The sequence below is a fragment of the Odontesthes bonariensis genome, chromosome 12 (assembly GCF_027942865.1).
Source record: "Odontesthes bonariensis isolate fOdoBon6 chromosome 12, fOdoBon6.hap1, whole genome shotgun sequence".
NCBI classification, from domain to species: Eukaryota; Metazoa; Chordata; class Actinopteri; order Atheriniformes; family Atherinopsidae; genus Odontesthes; species Odontesthes bonariensis.
In genome coordinates, this window is record NC_134517.1 from 24,614,346 (window position 1) to 24,632,417 (window position 18,072).

The following is an 18,072-nucleotide window of genomic DNA, read 5'->3' on the forward strand; positions in this document are numbered from 1 at the left end:
AAAAAAAACTAAAATTTCTTTCAATTTTTTTTAATGCAGGTGATTAGAACTCTTTCCTTGACCTTCAATATATAAAGTTTCCAGTCTTTTGCTCCACAGTGAGCGACAAACATATACACACAGACACACGCATTCATAATAAATACACATTTCTTTAAGTGTCGTTCAGCAGGTAGGAGCCATGGGGGGGGGGCTGGCGGAGAAAGTGCATCGTAGGGAATTGATCTTTGACCTGTGAAAACAGATTTCATACAGAGATGTTACACTTCATCACTTTTGCAAACGGGCATCATGTGATGTGTTGTCTACATGGAGTTCGTTGGGAAGAAATGTTCAGCGTTCTGGATGCCTCAGATTCACGCTCGTTTACCTCTGGGTTGGGCTTAAGGGCACAGAGCAGCATGAGCCAATCAGGTTAGCTTGTGAAGGCCTTGAAGTCTGAGTCTGAAACAGGAAGCAGGAAGTGTAAGACAAAAAGTCCAACTTATGGTCCATTACTGTGACACTAATTTGAAAAAAAAAGTTCCTTACATCTGAAAAACATAGGAAAAGAGATGTTTGTCTATTTGAGGTGAAAATGAGAACCTTCATCTCGCAACAGATCAGTATAACATTGTCACAAGAGACGTGCTAGTATTAACTGCAGTGTATAATTTACACATATTAGTTAAAAAAAATGAGAAACACATGACTGTTACTGCCATATTCAGAAAAAAAAATAATCCCAACTCATCTTTTGGCGCAATCTTTATTTGTTACTTCTGGTTCAACAATCTGAAAAGAACATTAACACATGGCACTGCAACATAGTACAAATAACACAAGCTGGTATGTATTTCGAAGAGAACTGATTAGCTTCCTTCTAACTGAGGAGCGAGAACGATCAATGGTTCGTGGTGATTAATGTGCTAATTCTGTCAGCGATATTTATACTTCAAAGTGAAAGATGAACTTGTGTGGCGTAAAACAAACCAGGCACTCCCAAAATGTGCCGATATATATTACAAACAAATGGAGTTATTACTTCATGAGCAGCAAACACATAAGAGAGGGTAAAGGGACACCGCCTGCACTGAGATGCTGAAAAAATATTTCTTTCAACACACGTTACTGGTAGTAAATCATTTGAACATTTCTGTGTTCTGGCACCAACGTAAGTTTCTTTTCACCCAAGCTTTATCCACAAAGATTCAGCAACAATCCCATTAGCAGCCGTTAGTGTCACACTAATAACACTTCCTCATTAGAGGTCTGAACCAAGGCAAGTTTAGGGTTTTATCCCAAAGCACCGCAGAGTTACTCAGTTCTCTCCCTCACACACACAGGTACAATTTTTTTTGTCCCCATATAACTCCATCACATGGATACTCCTCAACCTACAATTCTTACGGCTTTGTAAACAATGCCTCAGCTTCAGTGCAAAAGTAGGAACGTTCACTGAGAGTTTAGACCAACTCAGGTGAGCCGACATCGATATTCTTGTAACTGAGTCTGTAACTGGATATATGACATCAAAATGTGAAATGAAAATATTTGTCTATTTGTTCAAATCTATATCAGTTTATTGTAATATATTAAAGACAGTAATGACGCATTTAAAGCGACTGAAGTTGCCACTGATGGGGGGGGGGGGGGTTTTAATGTTTTTGTGAGACCCGCTTAAACAAATGTTGAAAGAAAAAGTGGCGACTGTAGCTCAACTAAAACTGTTTGATTGTTAAAGCTCGAACCGTCATGTGACTATCACAATCACATGGTGTAACTCCTACAAATTTCGTCATTTAAAAACAGCGAACAGCACTCCCACAAAAGCCACTGATGAGGAGCTTGGGGATAACAGAGAGATATAAGAGTCCAAAAATAACTCAATATTTCTTGTGCATTTGTTTGTCCAAGTTGGCATCTTTGCACTTGTAAGTTCAGTGCGGCTAACAACAACACAGTTAGAATGTGCATGAGGACCAAAAGACTTAAATAAGGTTTCAATTTACAGGTAGTGTCATCTTAGAAAAAAGTGCATTGAGATCAAATGTACTTGATTGTAGTAATGCAAATCCTCTGCAACTTTAGAAAAATTCCGAGCAACCTGCAGCATGTGAATGTTTCTGCCTCAGACTATCTACAAAGTAGGTTTGTGTGTGCTTCGTGCTGTTGTTCTATGCGGTACATTCTTTAGAAATATTCATCAGTTGACCAGTAAACGGAGGTCTTTTCTGAGTTTTTCTGCCGTACTGGCAATCACCAAAGAAACTTCTGTGCCCTACTTTTAATCATTCAATTGTTGCGTGTTACGCAGTTTGGTTACATTCTGTTTGCCAGGGAGACTGAAAGAGAAAATTCTATGGCAAGGTCCAAGCTGACCCAAACACAAACAGACACACAAAGATAACTGCACACACACTCACACACACACACACATTGCACTGATTTAATGCATTCCCTTGTCACAACATGATGCCTGACACAAACCCCTTACTTAACTCTAACCTACTTTTAACCTTCATCCTGAAACTAAATTATAACCCTTAAAAGCCATTTCAACCTTTATCTAAAAGCCAAATTGGTCCTCATCAAAGACCGTACCCTTCCCACTTGTTGAGTAAATCCCACTCCTCTCAGTCAATGGAATATTTGGCACATATATATACATTCTGAATAAGTCGTCTATATAGCTATTTATCTATGAAACAAAACACTTTCAAATGATATATGCAGATTTTGTCAATATCTTGACTGCCTATCAAAAAAAAAAGCACCAGCAAGAAATGTTAGGGGTGTTAAGACATCATCAAAGATTCAAGCAATCACACTAGAGTCCTCTCTACTGGCTCACTCTGAGGGAAGAGAAGGCATGATAAGGCATCCCAAATACTCACACACAGACACTGCATTAGCACACAACACACCCACATTTCTTTTTCTTTTTCACACTGCAATCGCAGTTTCTGATCTCAGGTTTGAATCTCTCTTCGCAACAGTGGCTTGGCAGTGTTGTGTTGGCCGTTGCGGGTGACTGAGGAGAGAAGCTTGCCCCCCTGGTTACATTTCTCTCCACTTCACATTTATCTGCAGGCTTTGAACCCATTTCAAACTGGCCCTTATCATCTTTCTCCCCTTCAACAGCTCCTTCACTATTAGGCAAGTTTAAATGTTTTCCCTTTACAACCCCGCCTCCTTTATTCCCCCTAGTCCCGGCACTCTTGGCTCGGCCCCCGCCCCCAGCACCTGATATGAAGTCGGTAGCAGCAGCTCTCTGCTGGGCTTCCATTTCTGACAGGCTGCATGCCAAAGCCATCTGAAGTTCTTCATCTTCCTCCTCATCCTCGCTGCCTCCTGCAACCCCGTAATGGTAGTAGGGGGCGGAGCTAAATGACCTCTGTGCGGCAGAGTAAGGGCTGGTCCGGTATTTGTCAGACTCAGCAGGTGACCTGTTCTGGATTTGTGGCTTCTGAGGGGACTGATGGGGCTGTTCCTCTCTCCGGCTAAGCTCCAGAGCGAGGGCCATTTCATCTTCCACGCCTGGGAAAAACACACACAGCAACACAGGCGCGTTTGTGCACAATCGACATGTAGCAACAGATGCACATACATGCAGAAATATTTAACCGTGACAGACATCAGTTATGTATAGTGGGGCTGTCACTTTCAAATGCAGTAAAATGCCTAAAACTTCTATTCTAACAAGTTCTTGTGTTTTCCATGGCAAACAAACAAAAAAGACTCTTTGAATGTGTTAACTTCATGTTAGTGAGCTTTTTCTGGTAGAAAGTGGAGAATAATGAGTAAAACCAGTTCAGGCCAGTGGACTTGACCAATCAGAACAGACTAGGATTTTGTGGAACCAGAAAGTCTCCCAGCTTCTGTTTTAACCCAAAACTTAAACATGTGAAAGCAGATTTTGGTCTTTTGTGGAAGCACTTCAACTGTGGAAATGTTGTTGAACATATAAGACCTAACATGAACACAAGACTTAAAGCGATACAATGTAACTTCTCAAAAAGCCCACTCTGGAGCTCCCCCTACAGGCTTGGAGGTAATGTACGGTTACACTGTCGTAAATACAACACCCTTTCGCTTTCACGTTTCACGTTTGTTGACGAACCGGCGAGGAGTCAGAAGGTGCAAGCTATGTCGACCGAGAAGGTAAGAGTAATCAAATGTACCTGGGAGCGTGAGAGGGGTCTATTTGTTTTTGCGGTAGGTGTGCCAGAAAGCAAGTCGAAGTACTTCCGCTCAGCTCCCGGGCCGGTCCAGCAAAGTTACATAGCGCAGTTTTTCCAACTCAGACCCCCGAAGGGCATAAGAGACAGGCCAATCGTAATATTAAAACTCATTCTAGCCGCACAATTTTTTTCAAGCTGTTATTTTAAGGTAGAAATGTTACATAGTATTGCTTTAAGTTTATGTATCTGATTATAATCAATTCAATTGAACTGGATTATAATTGGATTACAATGAACTGAAAAGAATTAGAATTCTTGATTTGCTGTTTACGGTGCATTTAGATGAGACGTTGCAAACTGGCACTATATAAATAAATTTGATTTGAATTGCATTATCTTTCAATTGCTCACCAAAATTTAGTGTGTATCGTCTTACCATTTATTAAGACACTCTTTAACACCCCGTCCTCCTCAATCTCTATTCTTTCCTGTCCGTTCTCCTTGATCCTGCGGGCAAGACAAAAACAAAGATCTGTTAAGTATTGAAAAGCCTCCATTAACTTTTTAGCTTTTTTTAACCCACTTTTTCATGTTTACGAGGATGCTTATTGTGGCACTAATTTAAAGACATATAGGCAGATTAGGGAAATCACTCAAACTTTCCATTAATTCAAACTTAATTCAGCTAGAAAACTATTTTATGACATTCGCATGCAAAATGCCTCAAACCCTTTGTGGTAAACCAATTTAAATCTAAAAAGACTTTGTGGACAAAACTATACAATCTAACAATTTGAGGCCTCATTTCTTTGTTAAATATTTCTTTGGTTGGACGACTTTCTTTAGTCACGTACTTCTTGGTGGAGGTGCGTTTGCCATTTATGATGCGAGTGGACGTAGAAACAGATTTGAAGTTACCCATCCCTCCACCCATGCTGTCCATCCCGTCCAGACCACCGAAAGAGGAAGAGAAAGAGGCGAACTCAACTGCAGAAAGGCAGATAATCAGTGGACAGATGTAAGTGTCACACATCTCCACAGACACCACCGCCATGTTATTACAACAGAAAGTGTGGATTTGGGCAGGGTAAAATTACACAAATATTCTAACTTTAATCCATTTCTTTTATCATTACCATACCCAACTTTATCAGTTAAACTACCTGATGGAATTGTTTGACACTCCGGTTCAGCTTTCACCTATTTTTACTATTCTATCTGTGTTGCAGAAACTGCTAAAACCAGGACTGATTAAAAGATTATGAAATGTTGAGTGTCAATTCTAGGATGCATCTCAGCAGGATCGCTGTAGATGTGACACGTTTCTTCCAGCAATTAAACGTTTACCTCCAGCTGAAGGGAAAGAGAAGAATCGGCTGGGGCCAAGGCGAGAGGATGAGCCTCCGAACGATGAGAAGTCATCTGAACGAGGGAAGGAAAGTCGTGTAAGGATGTGAAAATGAGCAAATGGAACTGTGAATCATGTAAGAGACGAGAGTGACGACGAGCAAAAAAAATTTCCAATCTTAATGTAATAAAAATGACATAACGCTGATTCCAGTCAGTCAGTCAGTCAGAGGAACAGTTTGGTGTAGTGTGCGTTGTGCTCGACATACCAAAAAGGCTAGCAAAGGGATCCTGTCCACCAAAAAACTCTCTGAACACCTCGTCTGGGCTGCGGAATGTGAAGGTAAATCCTGGGAAATCTGGTGAGAAATCTGAGCTGGAGGAACCTGGGAGATGAAGATGTCAGGGCCGTGAGTAAAATAAGGAGGGAACAGGGAAGAAAGAAAGAAAGTGCTGCAGCAACACAACGATGAACATAGAAATCCAACCTTCACATATAATCAATTCTAACTTCCATCCTATTTTATTTTATTGCTTTCACTGTTCTTTCATTGTTTTTATTTGTTTTTACTTATTCTTCTCTTTATTTATTACCTGCTGTAAAGCACTTTGGGACATCGTAAGGATTGTCTGTAAAGGGCTGTATAAATAAAGTACATTTACATTTACATCTGTTAGAGGTGACCACTTTTCATTCGTCTTTTCACATGTAGCCTCAGTAGGCTTTTACTTGCCTGTGTGTCGCACTCTGTCGCTGCCAAATCTGTCATATTCGTTGCGTTTGCTCTCTGTTAAAAGGAAGAGCCGACACAAGCATCAACATGGGTTGGGTTAAATATTAATTATACAGAGCAACAATTCCAGCCAAATCTGTGATTCAAACGTCCACAATCTCATGTCGTGTCTTATAGGCTGTCATTTGTTGATACATACTGTCAGACAGGACTTCATAGGCCTCAGCAAGTTCTTTGAACTTTCTTTCTGCCTCGTCCTTGTTGTCTGGGTTTTTGTCTGGATGCCATTTCAAGGCCAGTTTTCGGTACCTTCACACCGAGAGACAAAGCAGACGTTTACACCAGACATAAAACCAAATACATATGGAGTATTAACATTTTTTGTACCAAGCTTTCTTTGGAAAAACAACAAGCACAACATTTAAATTTGATCTTGTACTGAAAGAAGTGTTTATTTTTTTTATGTTTAATTGTTATTCCTGGGACTAATCTCGCGACACTCACGCTTTCTTGATGTCATCTTGCGAGGCTGTACTGGACACACCAAGGATTTTATAGTAGTCCACCATGTCTCCCACCGTCACTGCTCAATACACTACCCTGAAATATAACCACACACTCAGCCCCAATCTGCATAGGTGCACATCACTTAATTAATGTCCCTCTAGACAAAAATAAAAACTTGTTATCTATGGTATTCTTCTAAAGTCACACAAGGTAAAGAACAGGAACTGATAAAGAATGCAGTGTGTAATTGGGAAACACGGGTGAAATATGACCATTTTCAAAGCATATCTTTCTTAGGATGTCAGACACTTAAATGTTAATCCATCCCAGTATCATGAGATAATGTTTAGTGTGTCCATTTAATGTTTCGATGTTTTGTAAGACTTATTGAGCAGTTCTTTTTTTTTTCCTATATTCATTAGTCACATTTATATAACAAATGTACATCCCTGAATGAGTGTTAACAGTAAAAACAAACGTTTATCTGCAGATTTTACTTAATCTCAAATGAGGCTAGACATTTTAAGACTTTGCATAATTTATCTAAAGGACAAAGGCTTGTACGATTCAAGACCTCAGTACCGTCAGCAGTTCTGTAATAGCCACAGACATGTTCGCCATCATGGCAATCTCATTAGTTGCCTGCAACAGTTGAAGGGGGGCTTCCAAACTGATGCAAAACAGCTAAACTTAACTTTCTGAGTCCCCTGGGGAACAGCCATGCACTCACACAAGTATTATTACAGTGTTATTTCTAGTACTGAGGCATCTGACAACTGCTGCTGACATGACACTAGGCCTACACACGCTTAAACACGGCAGATGTACTTGGAGGCACAGGTGCTGTGCTATTAAAGTTTGCACCGTTAACATTAGGGGCACAGTTGGCATTATTTGGACATTTGAAGGAACATTTCCTATTATGGTAAAGTTGTGATGGCAAAGTCAATAAACTGCAGTGGCAGCCTATTAGCAGTGGGTAGCCATGACTTGTTAGTAAAAGCCAAAGCTCGGGACCTACCGTTCGACTCTTTTGGCCCAATAACTAAGCAGTTCGGCCGTCTGTCCGAAGGTTTGGGTTGAAAGTGGATTTGTTGTGAGAGCCTCTGGAAAATGCTCTCTCCGTGACAACCGCGCAGCCACCTTCAGGTCAGCCTCTCCAGCGTCCCGACACCAATGTGTTCTTCAACAACACAATAACACTCTCGGGTGCAGTTATTCCTCTGCGGCGTACACCGGTGTTCCCAGCACAAAAACATGCAGACAGTTAGAGGCCAGTTTACGCTGAGCGCACGCGCTGGTCTAAGCTGCAGGCGCTACGTCAGTGTGAACGGAGAGAAAAAAATAGAACGTCTAGAACATGCCAGTGTTTGGAAACGTCATCAGACCCGCCCTGCTTAGCGTCTGCATGTTGCGCCGTGACAATGTCCTCAGAGCTTTAACAGCGACTTCAACCACTTATTGCTAAAGCAACATGTCTATCAGTAATTATTTTCCATTTAGGTCATTATCGTAGTCTTTCGTAGCCATTGCAGTGCTGAAATAAATCGCTAAGTCTGAGTATTTATCTTTCTCCATTCTGACTAGAGCGATGTTTTTTAATAAAACGCAAATCCCAACTACATATTAACACTATTATGGTTATAGAATGCACCTTTATATAATGAATTGTATTCACTATCATTATTATGATTGTTGTTATTACATTATAGTGTTATGAATTAGCCTGCGTCGTGAATTATTCAGTCGCAATAGAATGGTAGCCATTTTTGCCCAAATTTGAATGACATTTTGCCCAAATTCCTCAACAAGTTATTGAATAAGCCGATCATTTCAGCTCACTTCACGTTACTCACTGGTCACATATGCTGCCATCTCCTGGGTGGAAGAGAAATAACTTTAGGAAACCGACCTGCCCAGTTTATGGTATTTTCCCGAGGACACTCACCAGCATAGATAAAGACAGGAAACTGGCAAAGGAAGAGGAACTGGGATTTTTCTTGTAGCTGAAGTTGCATCGCACATACACCCAATTCTAAATCCTACAAAAATCCACACTATTAATTGCCAATATCTATAGTATGTAATTTATTACCCATATGAAATTTAAATTTGGACACTATTGATTGAGTACCTCTGAGTATGATACTAAAATGTTTCTATTTTCCTGTCTGGCAGCCATGCATTGTCTGTCACAGTTATAAAGGTTTAAACATTAGATTTGAACGTTTTGTTTATTTGATTGTTTGAGTAAGTCACTCTATGATATAATATCTCAATGAGTCTTGATACAAAAGAGGGAGAGTTCAAGAAAAGCATTGTTCCTTCAAACTTTTATTGATACTGACATATCACCAGAGATTTTTTTTAGAATGTTGCTGGGAATGCGTTATGTTCAGAACAACATTTGGAATGCATGGTGATGTTGGAGCCCTTAATACTCCTCTCCCTCCTCATCCTCCTCTCCAACGCTGTCAGTGCCCACCTCTTCATAATCCTTCTCCAGAGCAGCCATATCTTCTCTGGCCTCTGAGAACTCTCCTTCCTCCATGCCCTCACCAACATACCAGTGGACAAAGGCCCTCTTGGCATACATGAGGTCAAACTTGTGGTCAAGTCGGGCCCAGGCCTCGGCGATGGCTGTGGTGTTGCTCAGCATGCACACAGCTCTCTGCACCTTGGCCAGGTCTCCTCCAGGAACCACAGTTGGAGGCTGGTAGTTGATGCCCACCTTGAAGCCGGTGGGGCACCAGTCCACAAACTGGATGGTGCGTTTGGTCTTGATGGCTGCGATGGCGGAGTTGACATCTTTGGGCACCACATCACCACGATACAGCAGACAGCAGGCCATGTATTTACCATGGCGTGGGTCACACTTCACCATCTGATTGGCTGGCTCGAAGCAGGCGTTGGTGATGTCAGCCACAGACAGCTGCTCATGGTAGGCTTTCTCTGCAGAGATGACCGGGGCATAGGTGGCCAGAGGGAAGTGGATACGAGGGTAGGGCACCAAGTTGGTCTGGAACTCTGTCAGGTCCACATTCAGAGCTCCATCGAAGCGAAGTGAGGCTGTGATAGAAGACACAATCTGGCCAATCAGCCTGTTCAGGTTAGTGTAAGTTGGTCTCTCGATGTCAAGGTTCCTGCGGCAGATGTCATAGATGGCCTCATTGTCCACCATGAATGCACAGTCAGAGTGCTCCAAGGTGGTGTGGGTTGTCAAGATGGAGTTGTAAGGCTCCACTACTGCTGTGGAAACCTGGGGGGCTGGGTAGACAGCAAATTCAAGCTTGGACTTTTTGCCATAATCAACAGAGAGTCTCTCCATCAGCAGGGAGGTGAAACCAGAGCCAGTGCCTCCACCAAAGGAGTGGAAGATGAGGAAACCCTGCAGGCCAGTACACTGATCAGCCTGAAAAGAAAATTAGCTTTAATTAGTTGAAATGCAACCGTATCCACAAAAGCCTCTAAAGTTTGTTGTTGATACTCGTACAACTCAGCCAATAATTCTTCCCAGAGTACTCAAAATTGTGTTAAACCTGTCAAGCAAACTAATGTGACCAAACTCTTACCAGCTTGCGTGTCCTGTCTAGAACAAGATCTATGATTTCTTTGCCGATGGTGTAGTGTCCACGAGCGTAGTTGTTGGCAGCATCCTCCTTTCCTGTAATCAGCTGCTCAGGGTGGAAGAGCTGACGGTAAGTTCCTGAACGCACCTCATCTATAAAAGGGACAGTTAAAAAAAAAAAAGAACATATGATAAGTTATTCAAAATGTGTCAGATTAATAGGCAATTTCTGGTTCATTTAGAGACTACTGACCAATGACGGTAGGTTCCAGGTCGACAAAGATTGCTCTGGGAACATGTTTCCCTGCCCCTGTCTCACTGAAGAAGGTGTTGAAGGAGTCATCTCCTCCTCCAATAGTTTTGTCAGAGGGCATCTGTCCATCTGGCTGAATCCCATGTTCCAGACAGTACAGCTCCCAGCATGCATTGCCCATTTGGGCTCCAGCTTGGCCAACGTGCATAGAAATACACTCACGCTAAAAAAAAAAGAAGACAGACAAAAGAAAGGTTGGATATTTTGGGAGACAAACCGCACATTTACCATTCAAGTTTTCTATTTTTAATTGCAGTAATGTCTGCTTAAATTATGATTGCTTTGAGGTGGTAGTATTAGCACTTAAGAGTTTACAGTTAGTCATGGTCTGTCTTTGTAGTTCACAAATGAGCTTAGTCTTTATCATAAAGTCTTCACAAAGCTAAGATGTCTGGTAAATGTTACTCAAAACTGTATGTCAGAACAAAATGCTGAAGCTTTCATAGGCACACAGTAGATTCTGAAACAGCAAGCTTTTGATAGAAAGACTGTAGATGAAATGCATTTGAAAAATCTCTTTGTGCACTGAGGAGCCTTGGTTGAAAAAAAAAAAAAAAAAAAATCTGTCTGGCAGACAGGAAGGCCATGCCCCAAGAAGATGGGAAACTCTTACCCCCACCTCTCCATCCTGTGTCCCCGCCCTTTCCTCATCCCCTCCCCTTTTGGGCCTCTTTCCTCCCCCATCCTGTCCAGCTGTGCACTGTAGTGCCATGTAACACTCGGGGATGTCTCTCTCTCTCTCTCTCTCTTCCTCTCTCTCTCAAACCAAAAACCTAACAAAATGGCTGCCGCCTAACTCATACTGCAGACCAGACCACTCCTCTTTTGTCTGCACTTTTTATTCCATCCCCCCACTGCCACGATGACCATGTTCAGTCCCTCTGAGTTAAGAAAACTGTCATTCTTAATGAACTTTTTTTCCCTTCAGGTCGATATGTTTCTTACTTCATTACTAAATGTACATTAGATAAATCTGATAACAAGAAAGCTGTCTAACTTGTAATATTTTCCATCTGACCAGGATCATCCAAGACTTCAGAAATAGTCTTTCTGTCCTCATTAACAGCTGCACTGCATGCCTCACCCTGAATTCTCAACAGGCATGCCCTAAAAAGTTTAATTACGTAAATACAGCTTATAAAATCCTTACTGCTGTGTATGACAAAGCTGCTTTTGTATCGGTAGCTTTTGCTCCAGCAGAGGGCGAATGAACATTACAGAGACCCAGATATAAAAGCCATGTATGGCTGGGCAACAAAACGGAGGCAGGATAGAAAAGAGAATAGACATTTCAAGCCTACGTCATCTGCCAAGCTGTTACTCACCATCTTGTCTGCTTGTCCTTCGACGACGTTGAGGATTCAGACACAAGAAAGAAGTGCAGAGGAAAAGGAGAGGCGGAGCTTATATAGGCACGGATGTGAAGGGGGCAGGCAGAAAACCACCGAAAGCAGCTGCTTACTCTATTGGCGGGAGGGAAGAGCGTTTTAGAAAGAAAAGAGGGAAGTCCCTATACTGCTTGTCATTGTATCCACCCTTATACGTATCTACTTTGTCTGTCTGTTTTATATGAAACCCATAAGAGTGCAAAGTGACATTATTTCATGCCATTCAAAAGCTTTTACTAATTTTTTACAGTGTGACTGTTTTAAGTAAAACTACACAGATTTCCAGAGTTAACTTGGTAATAAACAAATGGTGAATTAGCTATTTATGAATGAATTTTCCAATTCAGCAAAATGCAAATAATTAACCCCCATACATTTTCAACAAATGTATAAGGACAAGGAGCAGGTTGAGTATTATGCATCTTGGTTGCTGCTGCACCCACACACTCACCCACCCCACCCCACCTAATGTCTGCATTCAATCATTAAATTAATAATCATGCCCAACAGATCGAGATAAAAGAAAAAGGCTTTATTCTGACCATTGAATTAAAAAGAAGGGGTTCTTTAATGATAGAAGAGCATTGTGAGAGTCATTACAAAGGATGCATTAATATGACAAAAAAATGCAAGTCATGCTTTAGTGCAGCTGTATAATTCTGAACACAAAAAAACAGTATACACCACTAACAAGTACAAAAATGAAAAAACAAACATTTTTAAACAAATCTCAAGGCTAGTCTTATGGTTTTGTTCACTTTTTTGTTACAGCTTTTGAGCAGCCCTGTTGCAGTCACATGGTTGTGATTCATACACAAGTGAACATAGATCCTATTGTGGCTGCAGGCCGCTGTCTGAGTGTGGGCTACACAAACAACACTAACCAGTGAGTACGACTGTTATTTTCTCTCGCTCTCATTCTCATAGAGTCACAGCTGAATGGTATATAGAAATTGACATAGAAGCCCTTTCATAACTTACATTCCACATGGAAGAGGACACTGCAGAGGGGGGAGGTGCACAGAGGAGAGGGTGTGGTCAGTGTTTCTCAGCAGGAAAGAAAAGAACTTTAAATAACAAAAGGAAGTCATGTTGTTTTCCTCTGAATGCAAATGTAATTTTATAAATGGCAACATGACAGTTTATTAGATGATTAGAATGATAAGAATTCAATCCACATTGCAGTTATGAATTGCTCATTACAGATTGTAGTTTAGCTGATATGTTTTTACATTTGATACATTTTCACTCACATAAAAATGCCTAAAAGACCAATTTTAAAACCAAGAAGAAATCTATTTATCTTTACTTGAATACAGACTTTACTCAGTATTCCTCTCCATCATTCTCATCCTCCATGCTGTCAGTGCCAACCTCTTCATAATCCTTCTCCAGAGCAGCCATATCTTCTCTGGCCTCTGAGAACTCTCCTTCCTCCATGCCCTCACCAACATACCAGTGGACAAAGGCCCTCTTGGCATACATGAGGTCAAACTTGTGGTCAAGTCGGGCCCAGGCCTCTGCGATGGCTGTGGTGTTGCTCAGCATGCACACAGCTCTCTGCACCTTGGCCAGGTCTCCTCCAGGAACCACAGTTGGAGGCTGGTAGTTGATGCCCACCTTGAAGCCGGTGGGGCACCAGTCCACAAACTGGATGGTGCGTTTGGTCTTGATGGCTGCGATGGCGGAGTTGACATCTTTGGGCACCACATCACCACGATACAGCAGACAGCAGGCCATGTATTTACCATGGCGTGGGTCACACTTCACCATCTGATTGGCTGGCTCGAAGCAGGTGTTGGTGATGTCAGCCACAGACAGCTGCTCATGGTAGGCTTTCTCTGCAGAGATGACCGGGGCATAGGTGGCCAGAGGGAAGTGGATACGAGGGTAGGGCACCAAGTTGGTCTGGAACTCTGTCAGGTCCACATTCAGAGCTCCATCGAAGCGAAGTGAGGCTGTGATAGAAGACACAATCTGGCCAATCAGCCTGTTCAGGTTAGTGTACGTTGGTCTCTCGATGTCAAGGTTCCTGCGGCAGATATCATAGATGGCCTCATTGTCCACCATGAATGCACAGTCAGAGTGCTCCAAGGTGGTGTGGGTTGTCAAGATGGAGTTGTAAGGCTCCACTACTGCTGTGGAAACCTGGGGGGCTGGGTAGATGGCAAACTCAAGCTTAGACTTTTTGCCATAATCGACAGAAAGTCTCTCCATTAGCAAGGAGGTGAAACCAGAGCCAGTGCCTCCACCAAAGGAGTGGAAGATGAGGAAACCCTGCAGGCCAGTACACTGATCTGCCTGAAAAGTCAGTCGTTCACGAATGTTTAGACAGAGACATATGTACAAAACAAGTTTGACAAACTAACCAGCTAACATGTACACTCAGCTCTTTGATTCTCACCAGCTTGCGTGTCCTGTCTAGAACAAGATCTATGATCTCTTTGCCGATTGTGTAGTGTCCACGGGCGTAGTTGTTGGCAGCATCCTCCTTTCCTGTAATCAGCTGCTCAGGGTGGAAGAGCTGACGGTAAGTTCCTGTACGCACCTCATCTGAATGATGAAAAGATTTAAATATTTAGTAAGTGAGTAATCTTAATGTTGAAATGCTGTAAAAAGCTTTGTTCTCAAATGTTTCCTCAATGGAAAAAAAAAGTATCATCCAACAATTAAAGAGGTTGTTTTCATCTGTGTTTTATATTCTAGGGGTCATATCTTTTTATTGGTTAAATTGAAGACGTATGTACATATGTATAAATTTGGCACTGACCAATGACGGTTGGTTCCAGATCAACAAAGATGGATCTGGGAACATGTTTCCCTGCCCCTGTCTCACTGAAGAATGTGTTGAAGGAGTCATCTCCTCTTCCAATAGTTTTGTCAGAGGGCATCTGTCCATCTGGCTGAATCCCATGTTCCAGGCAATATAACTCCCAGCATGCATTGCCAATCTGAGACCCAGCTTGGCCCACATGAATGGAGATACATTCACGCTGCAGACAGTAAGTTACACCGTTGAATTTATAGAGGCGTCTATTTGCTCTCCACAGTTCTGCTGCATAAAATCTAATTAAACTACTTTTGGACTGAGGCAAATCTGAAATAGATTTCCTTTTGACTGAATATACCATATAACACAAATTCAACAAATTCAACCTAAATCTGAACAAATAGTGCATATCTCGTAATTGCTAAAAAGAACAATAAAAAAAAAAATACAGAAGCATAGACCTACACTAAGTATTACACCAGCAAATCACATCTTACCATGGTTGAGCTCTCTTCTCCAATGTCTAGGTATCAGAAAGAAGATGTAGTGCTGGAAACAGCTGTGCTACTCTGCTTTTATATACTGGACCGTCAGCTTACTATGTACAGGGATTTAATCTGAGCTGTAATCAGAGAACCTACTGATGAGACTCAGATAAGATCCTCCACTTTACAAACATACACACAATGCAAAAAGAGGTCACCACCCTAGTCATTGTGTGCAGTGTTTGCGAACGTTGTGTACAGGTGTGTATGCACCTCGTATTTCAGAAAGCAAATTCAACCCCTGATGATGGGAAGGTAACCTATTGACGTTTAACTTTCCAGTTTTGAAAGCAGGAAATTTATTTTGCAGTTTATGATTGAATTATAAAAGTCGAATTGCTCTCAGGTTGTTTTTCATTTGCAATGTGATCAAACAGAGTCAAAGAAATAATAAATGCTCAATATGCTAAATATGTGATCCCTGAGAATTTAATGGTTAAATGGATGAACTTTGATATATTTGCTAAATCAATATAATGGTTGTTTATTCTTTTGTCATAAGGAATGAGTAAATTCACTTCTGTGATTTTTCAGGATATTTGTGTAGACACTGAAAATATAAAGATCTACATTTTTTTGTTGGAATGTTTTTTACTTAAAGCTCCAGAACTTAAACATGCTCCTCTTTCCTTAATTGTTCCTCTGTTCCTTGTGGGAAAGAAACATAATAGATGTTAATTGCCTCATGAGGTGTCATCTGACTACATGGTGCGAACAGTGAATGCTCACCATTGTGGTTTCACTGTATGCTAAATGAAAGTCAGACACAGAATGTTTAAGGTGCCCCGGTACATACAGTCTTTGAATGCAACATGGTGTGTATTTCACATGTTCACAGCTCTGTTTCTCATCACTTTTAGTTGGGTAGCAATACCTGTCTCAGTTGGCAGCCAAAACCTAAAGTGTTTATACAATACCATGCCTTTAAGGCAGAGTGCTCTTCTCTGTGATATTTAAAACAAGTCAAACAGCTTTCAAGACCTGGAGGCATGAACTGTAACACAGAAGTTCAAGATCATGTGGAAACGTTGACTTAGTAAAGTCCTCTGTTTGTGACAAAACACTGCAGCAGGTTATGGTTCATTCACAAAAACACAAAATAAATCCCCCTCTTGCTATCACCATGTTTATTTGTAATAATTTAAAGACTTACCCTGAAAAAGTACTGGATGTAAATCAAAGGGGAAAACCAGACTGAAAGAGATGCTACAGCATGAACTGCACCACTCTTCACTGTGGGGACAGTGTCTGAAAGCACTATATTGTAAGCAGTACACAATGCAACTTCATGTGTATTAAACATATGAATAAAAAGGCTTTGTACAGGATGGGGTTGCATTTATAATGGCAGCAACATTGTGTAACTATTATAAACAATGCCAGATAAAAAAGATAACTAAATGTTAGCCATCAATTCAAACTAACGTTTAGCTCAGTTTCATGTCCTACAGGACGAAACAATTCTGGGAAAGCTCATACCTTACTGTTCTCTTTTGTGTGTTGCCCTCAGAGGTGTTGCCTGAGTCGTAAAGCTGTGACCCACTTCCATTGTATGTGAGTAGGGCCCTCCTTCATGGGTCCTTTCCCAGTGCTGCACAATTAAGTATTTTCACTAATGGCGCAAAAATAATGCCAGTAATTGTAAACAGAAACGAAACATGGAGACCCAGGTCATGTAAGGTATGACATTGTGGGATAAGGCTGTCCTGTATACATTTAGGAACATTTTAGCTAAGTTTGTGAAACTTTTGTAATAACTTGAAAATCTGAACTGATTCCTCATCACGTGCAGTCTGATCTTCATCTAAGTCATATTCATAGATAATCACAACTTGACAAAGGTGGTAACACACACATGATTACATTTTTCATTTTTTGATTGAACACACTGATCAGCCACTCACAGTACAAACTTGAAAAAGTAGAATAACTCTTGAATTAGTACTTTAAGAACCCCCAGAAGTGACATCAATCTCTTTAAGCATCTCATGTTTCATGGTTTTGCAGCTTATGACTCTTATATCATGACTTTTCATACATAATTCTTTTACTTCCTACAAACCAAGGATGTTTTGTTTGAACATTTATTGTCTGACATAGGTGGCAGTCACTTAGGTATTCCGAGACATAATTTACTCTGTTGCTGATTTATTTGTGTCCTTTGTCTTGTTGAGACACCTGACAGCTCCTAAACTACAGGTCATGTACCAAAAAGTCTCGATCCAATTTCGGAAACACTGTTCCCTAGATGATTACAAGTTACCCAGGCTCTGAGGAACAAAACTAACCCCAAACCATGATAATCCCTTTACCTGAGAAGATCTTTCCTTTTGATTAGTTATGACCGGCTCAGAATCATGAGATCAAAGCAAGAAACTCTAATTTTATTCAATTGAATCCAATTAACTCAAATTTAAAACACTAATGTTATGGAGTGTGTCAGTAAAGCTGTGAAAACAAATTAACAAGGTGTTGTGTGGTAGAAAGGAGCAAAGATTAGAATAAGGTTTGTGGTGAAAAGGTGAGCAGAGATTCCTTTTCAGTGCTTTTTTTTGTTGACTAGATTGACTAGATTGCCACAGGCAGAGGCAACAAAATGCAGAGTGCATCTAACCAGAGGTGCATAAGCAATAATTATAGTGCAGTACTTTTCTAAGAGTGGACACATAGATCTTATCAAGTTGTAAAGATTTTTGCATTTTTCTGTTACCTCTCGGCTTATCTTTTTATCTACTCC

General features: G+C 41.1%; 3 protein-coding genes across 4 annotated transcripts; all 3 read right to left on the bottom strand.

Moving 5' to 3' along the window:
* Window positions 1–14: 14 nt before the first annotated feature.
* On the bottom strand, window positions 15–8,099 carry dnajb2 (DnaJ heat shock protein family (Hsp40) member B2). 2 transcript variants are annotated; one of them, XM_075479834.1, is made up of 11 exons: window positions 7,773–8,094; window positions 6,749–6,844; window positions 6,444–6,553; window positions 6,245–6,298; window positions 5,780–5,896; window positions 5,511–5,585; window positions 5,018–5,150; window positions 4,600–4,670; window positions 3,226–3,519; window positions 371–444; window positions 15–232 (listed from the first exon to the last, which is right to left on the bottom strand). In XM_075479834.1, exons 2-10 carry the CDS (start codon window positions 6,811–6,813, stop codon window positions 416–418), a joined length of 948 nt encoding a protein of 315 aa, XP_075335949.1. In that variant the 5' UTR covers window positions 6,814–6,844; window positions 7,773–8,094; the 3' UTR covers window positions 15–232; window positions 371–415. The 2 variants fall into 2 exon arrangements, with proteins under 2 accessions (XP_075335949.1, XP_075335948.1); XM_075479833.1 differs by lacking the exons at window positions 15–232; window positions 371–444 and having other exon boundaries at window positions 2,214–3,519; window positions 7,773–8,099.
* Window positions 8,100–9,067: 968 nt separating this feature from the next.
* On the bottom strand, window positions 9,068–12,066 carry LOC142396768 (tubulin alpha chain). Its single transcript, XM_075479832.1, has 4 exons — window positions 11,958–12,066; window positions 10,573–10,795; window positions 10,324–10,472; window positions 9,068–10,163 (listed from the first exon to the last, which is right to left on the bottom strand). The coding sequence occupies exons 1-4, from the start codon at window positions 11,958–11,960 to the stop codon at window positions 9,186–9,188; spliced, it is 1,353 nt and encodes a 450-aa protein (XP_075335947.1). The 5' UTR covers window positions 11,961–12,066; the 3' UTR covers window positions 9,068–9,185.
* Window positions 12,067–12,595: 529 nt separating this feature from the next.
* Window positions 12,596–15,305, bottom strand: LOC142396771 (tubulin alpha chain-like). The gene is made up of 4 exons (XM_075479835.1): window positions 15,288–15,305; window positions 14,791–15,013; window positions 14,425–14,573; window positions 12,596–14,321 (listed from the first exon to the last, which is right to left on the bottom strand). Exons 1-4 carry the CDS (start codon window positions 15,288–15,290, stop codon window positions 13,347–13,349), a joined length of 1,350 nt encoding a protein of 449 aa, XP_075335950.1. The 5' UTR covers window positions 15,291–15,305; the 3' UTR covers window positions 12,596–13,346.
* Between the last annotated feature and the right edge of the window lie 2,767 nt (window positions 15,306–18,072).

What these genes read in the sequence shown, in the direction of transcription:
- LOC142396771 (XM_075479835.1), bottom strand. An exon ending in TCTGGAACCAACCGTCATTG is followed by an intron (nt 14,574 to 14,790) that starts GTCAGTGCCAAA and finishes TTCATCATTCAG; the next exon opens with ATGAGGTGCGTACAGGAACT. An exon ending in TAGACAGGACACGCAAGCTG is followed by an intron (nt 14,322 to 14,424) that starts GTGAGAATCAAA and finishes CTGACTTTTCAG; the next exon opens with GCAGATCAGTGTACTGGCCT.
- LOC142396768 (XM_075479832.1), bottom strand. An exon ending in CCTGGAACCTACCGTCATTG is followed by an intron (nt 10,473 to 10,572) that starts GTCAGTAGTCTC and finishes TCCCTTTTATAG; the next exon opens with ATGAGGTGCGTTCAGGAACT. An exon ending in TAGACAGGACACGCAAGCTG is followed by an intron (nt 10,164 to 10,323) that starts GTAAGAGTTTGG and finishes TTTTCTTTTCAG; the next exon opens with GCTGATCAGTGTACTGGCCT.
- dnajb2 (XM_075479833.1), bottom strand. Translation starts at nt 6,813, where the DNA reads ATGGTGGACTACTATAAAATCCTTGGTGTGTCCAGTACAGCCTCGCAA. An exon ending in CGACAGAGTGCGACACACAG is followed by an intron (nt 5,897 to 6,244) that starts GCAAGTAAAAGC and finishes TTCATCTCCCAG; the next exon opens with GTTCCTCCAGCTCAGATTTC. An exon ending in TCCCTTTGCTAGCCTTTTTG is followed by an intron (nt 5,586 to 5,779) that starts GTATGTCGAGCA and finishes TCCCTCGTTCAG; the next exon opens with ATGACTTCTCATCGTTCGGA.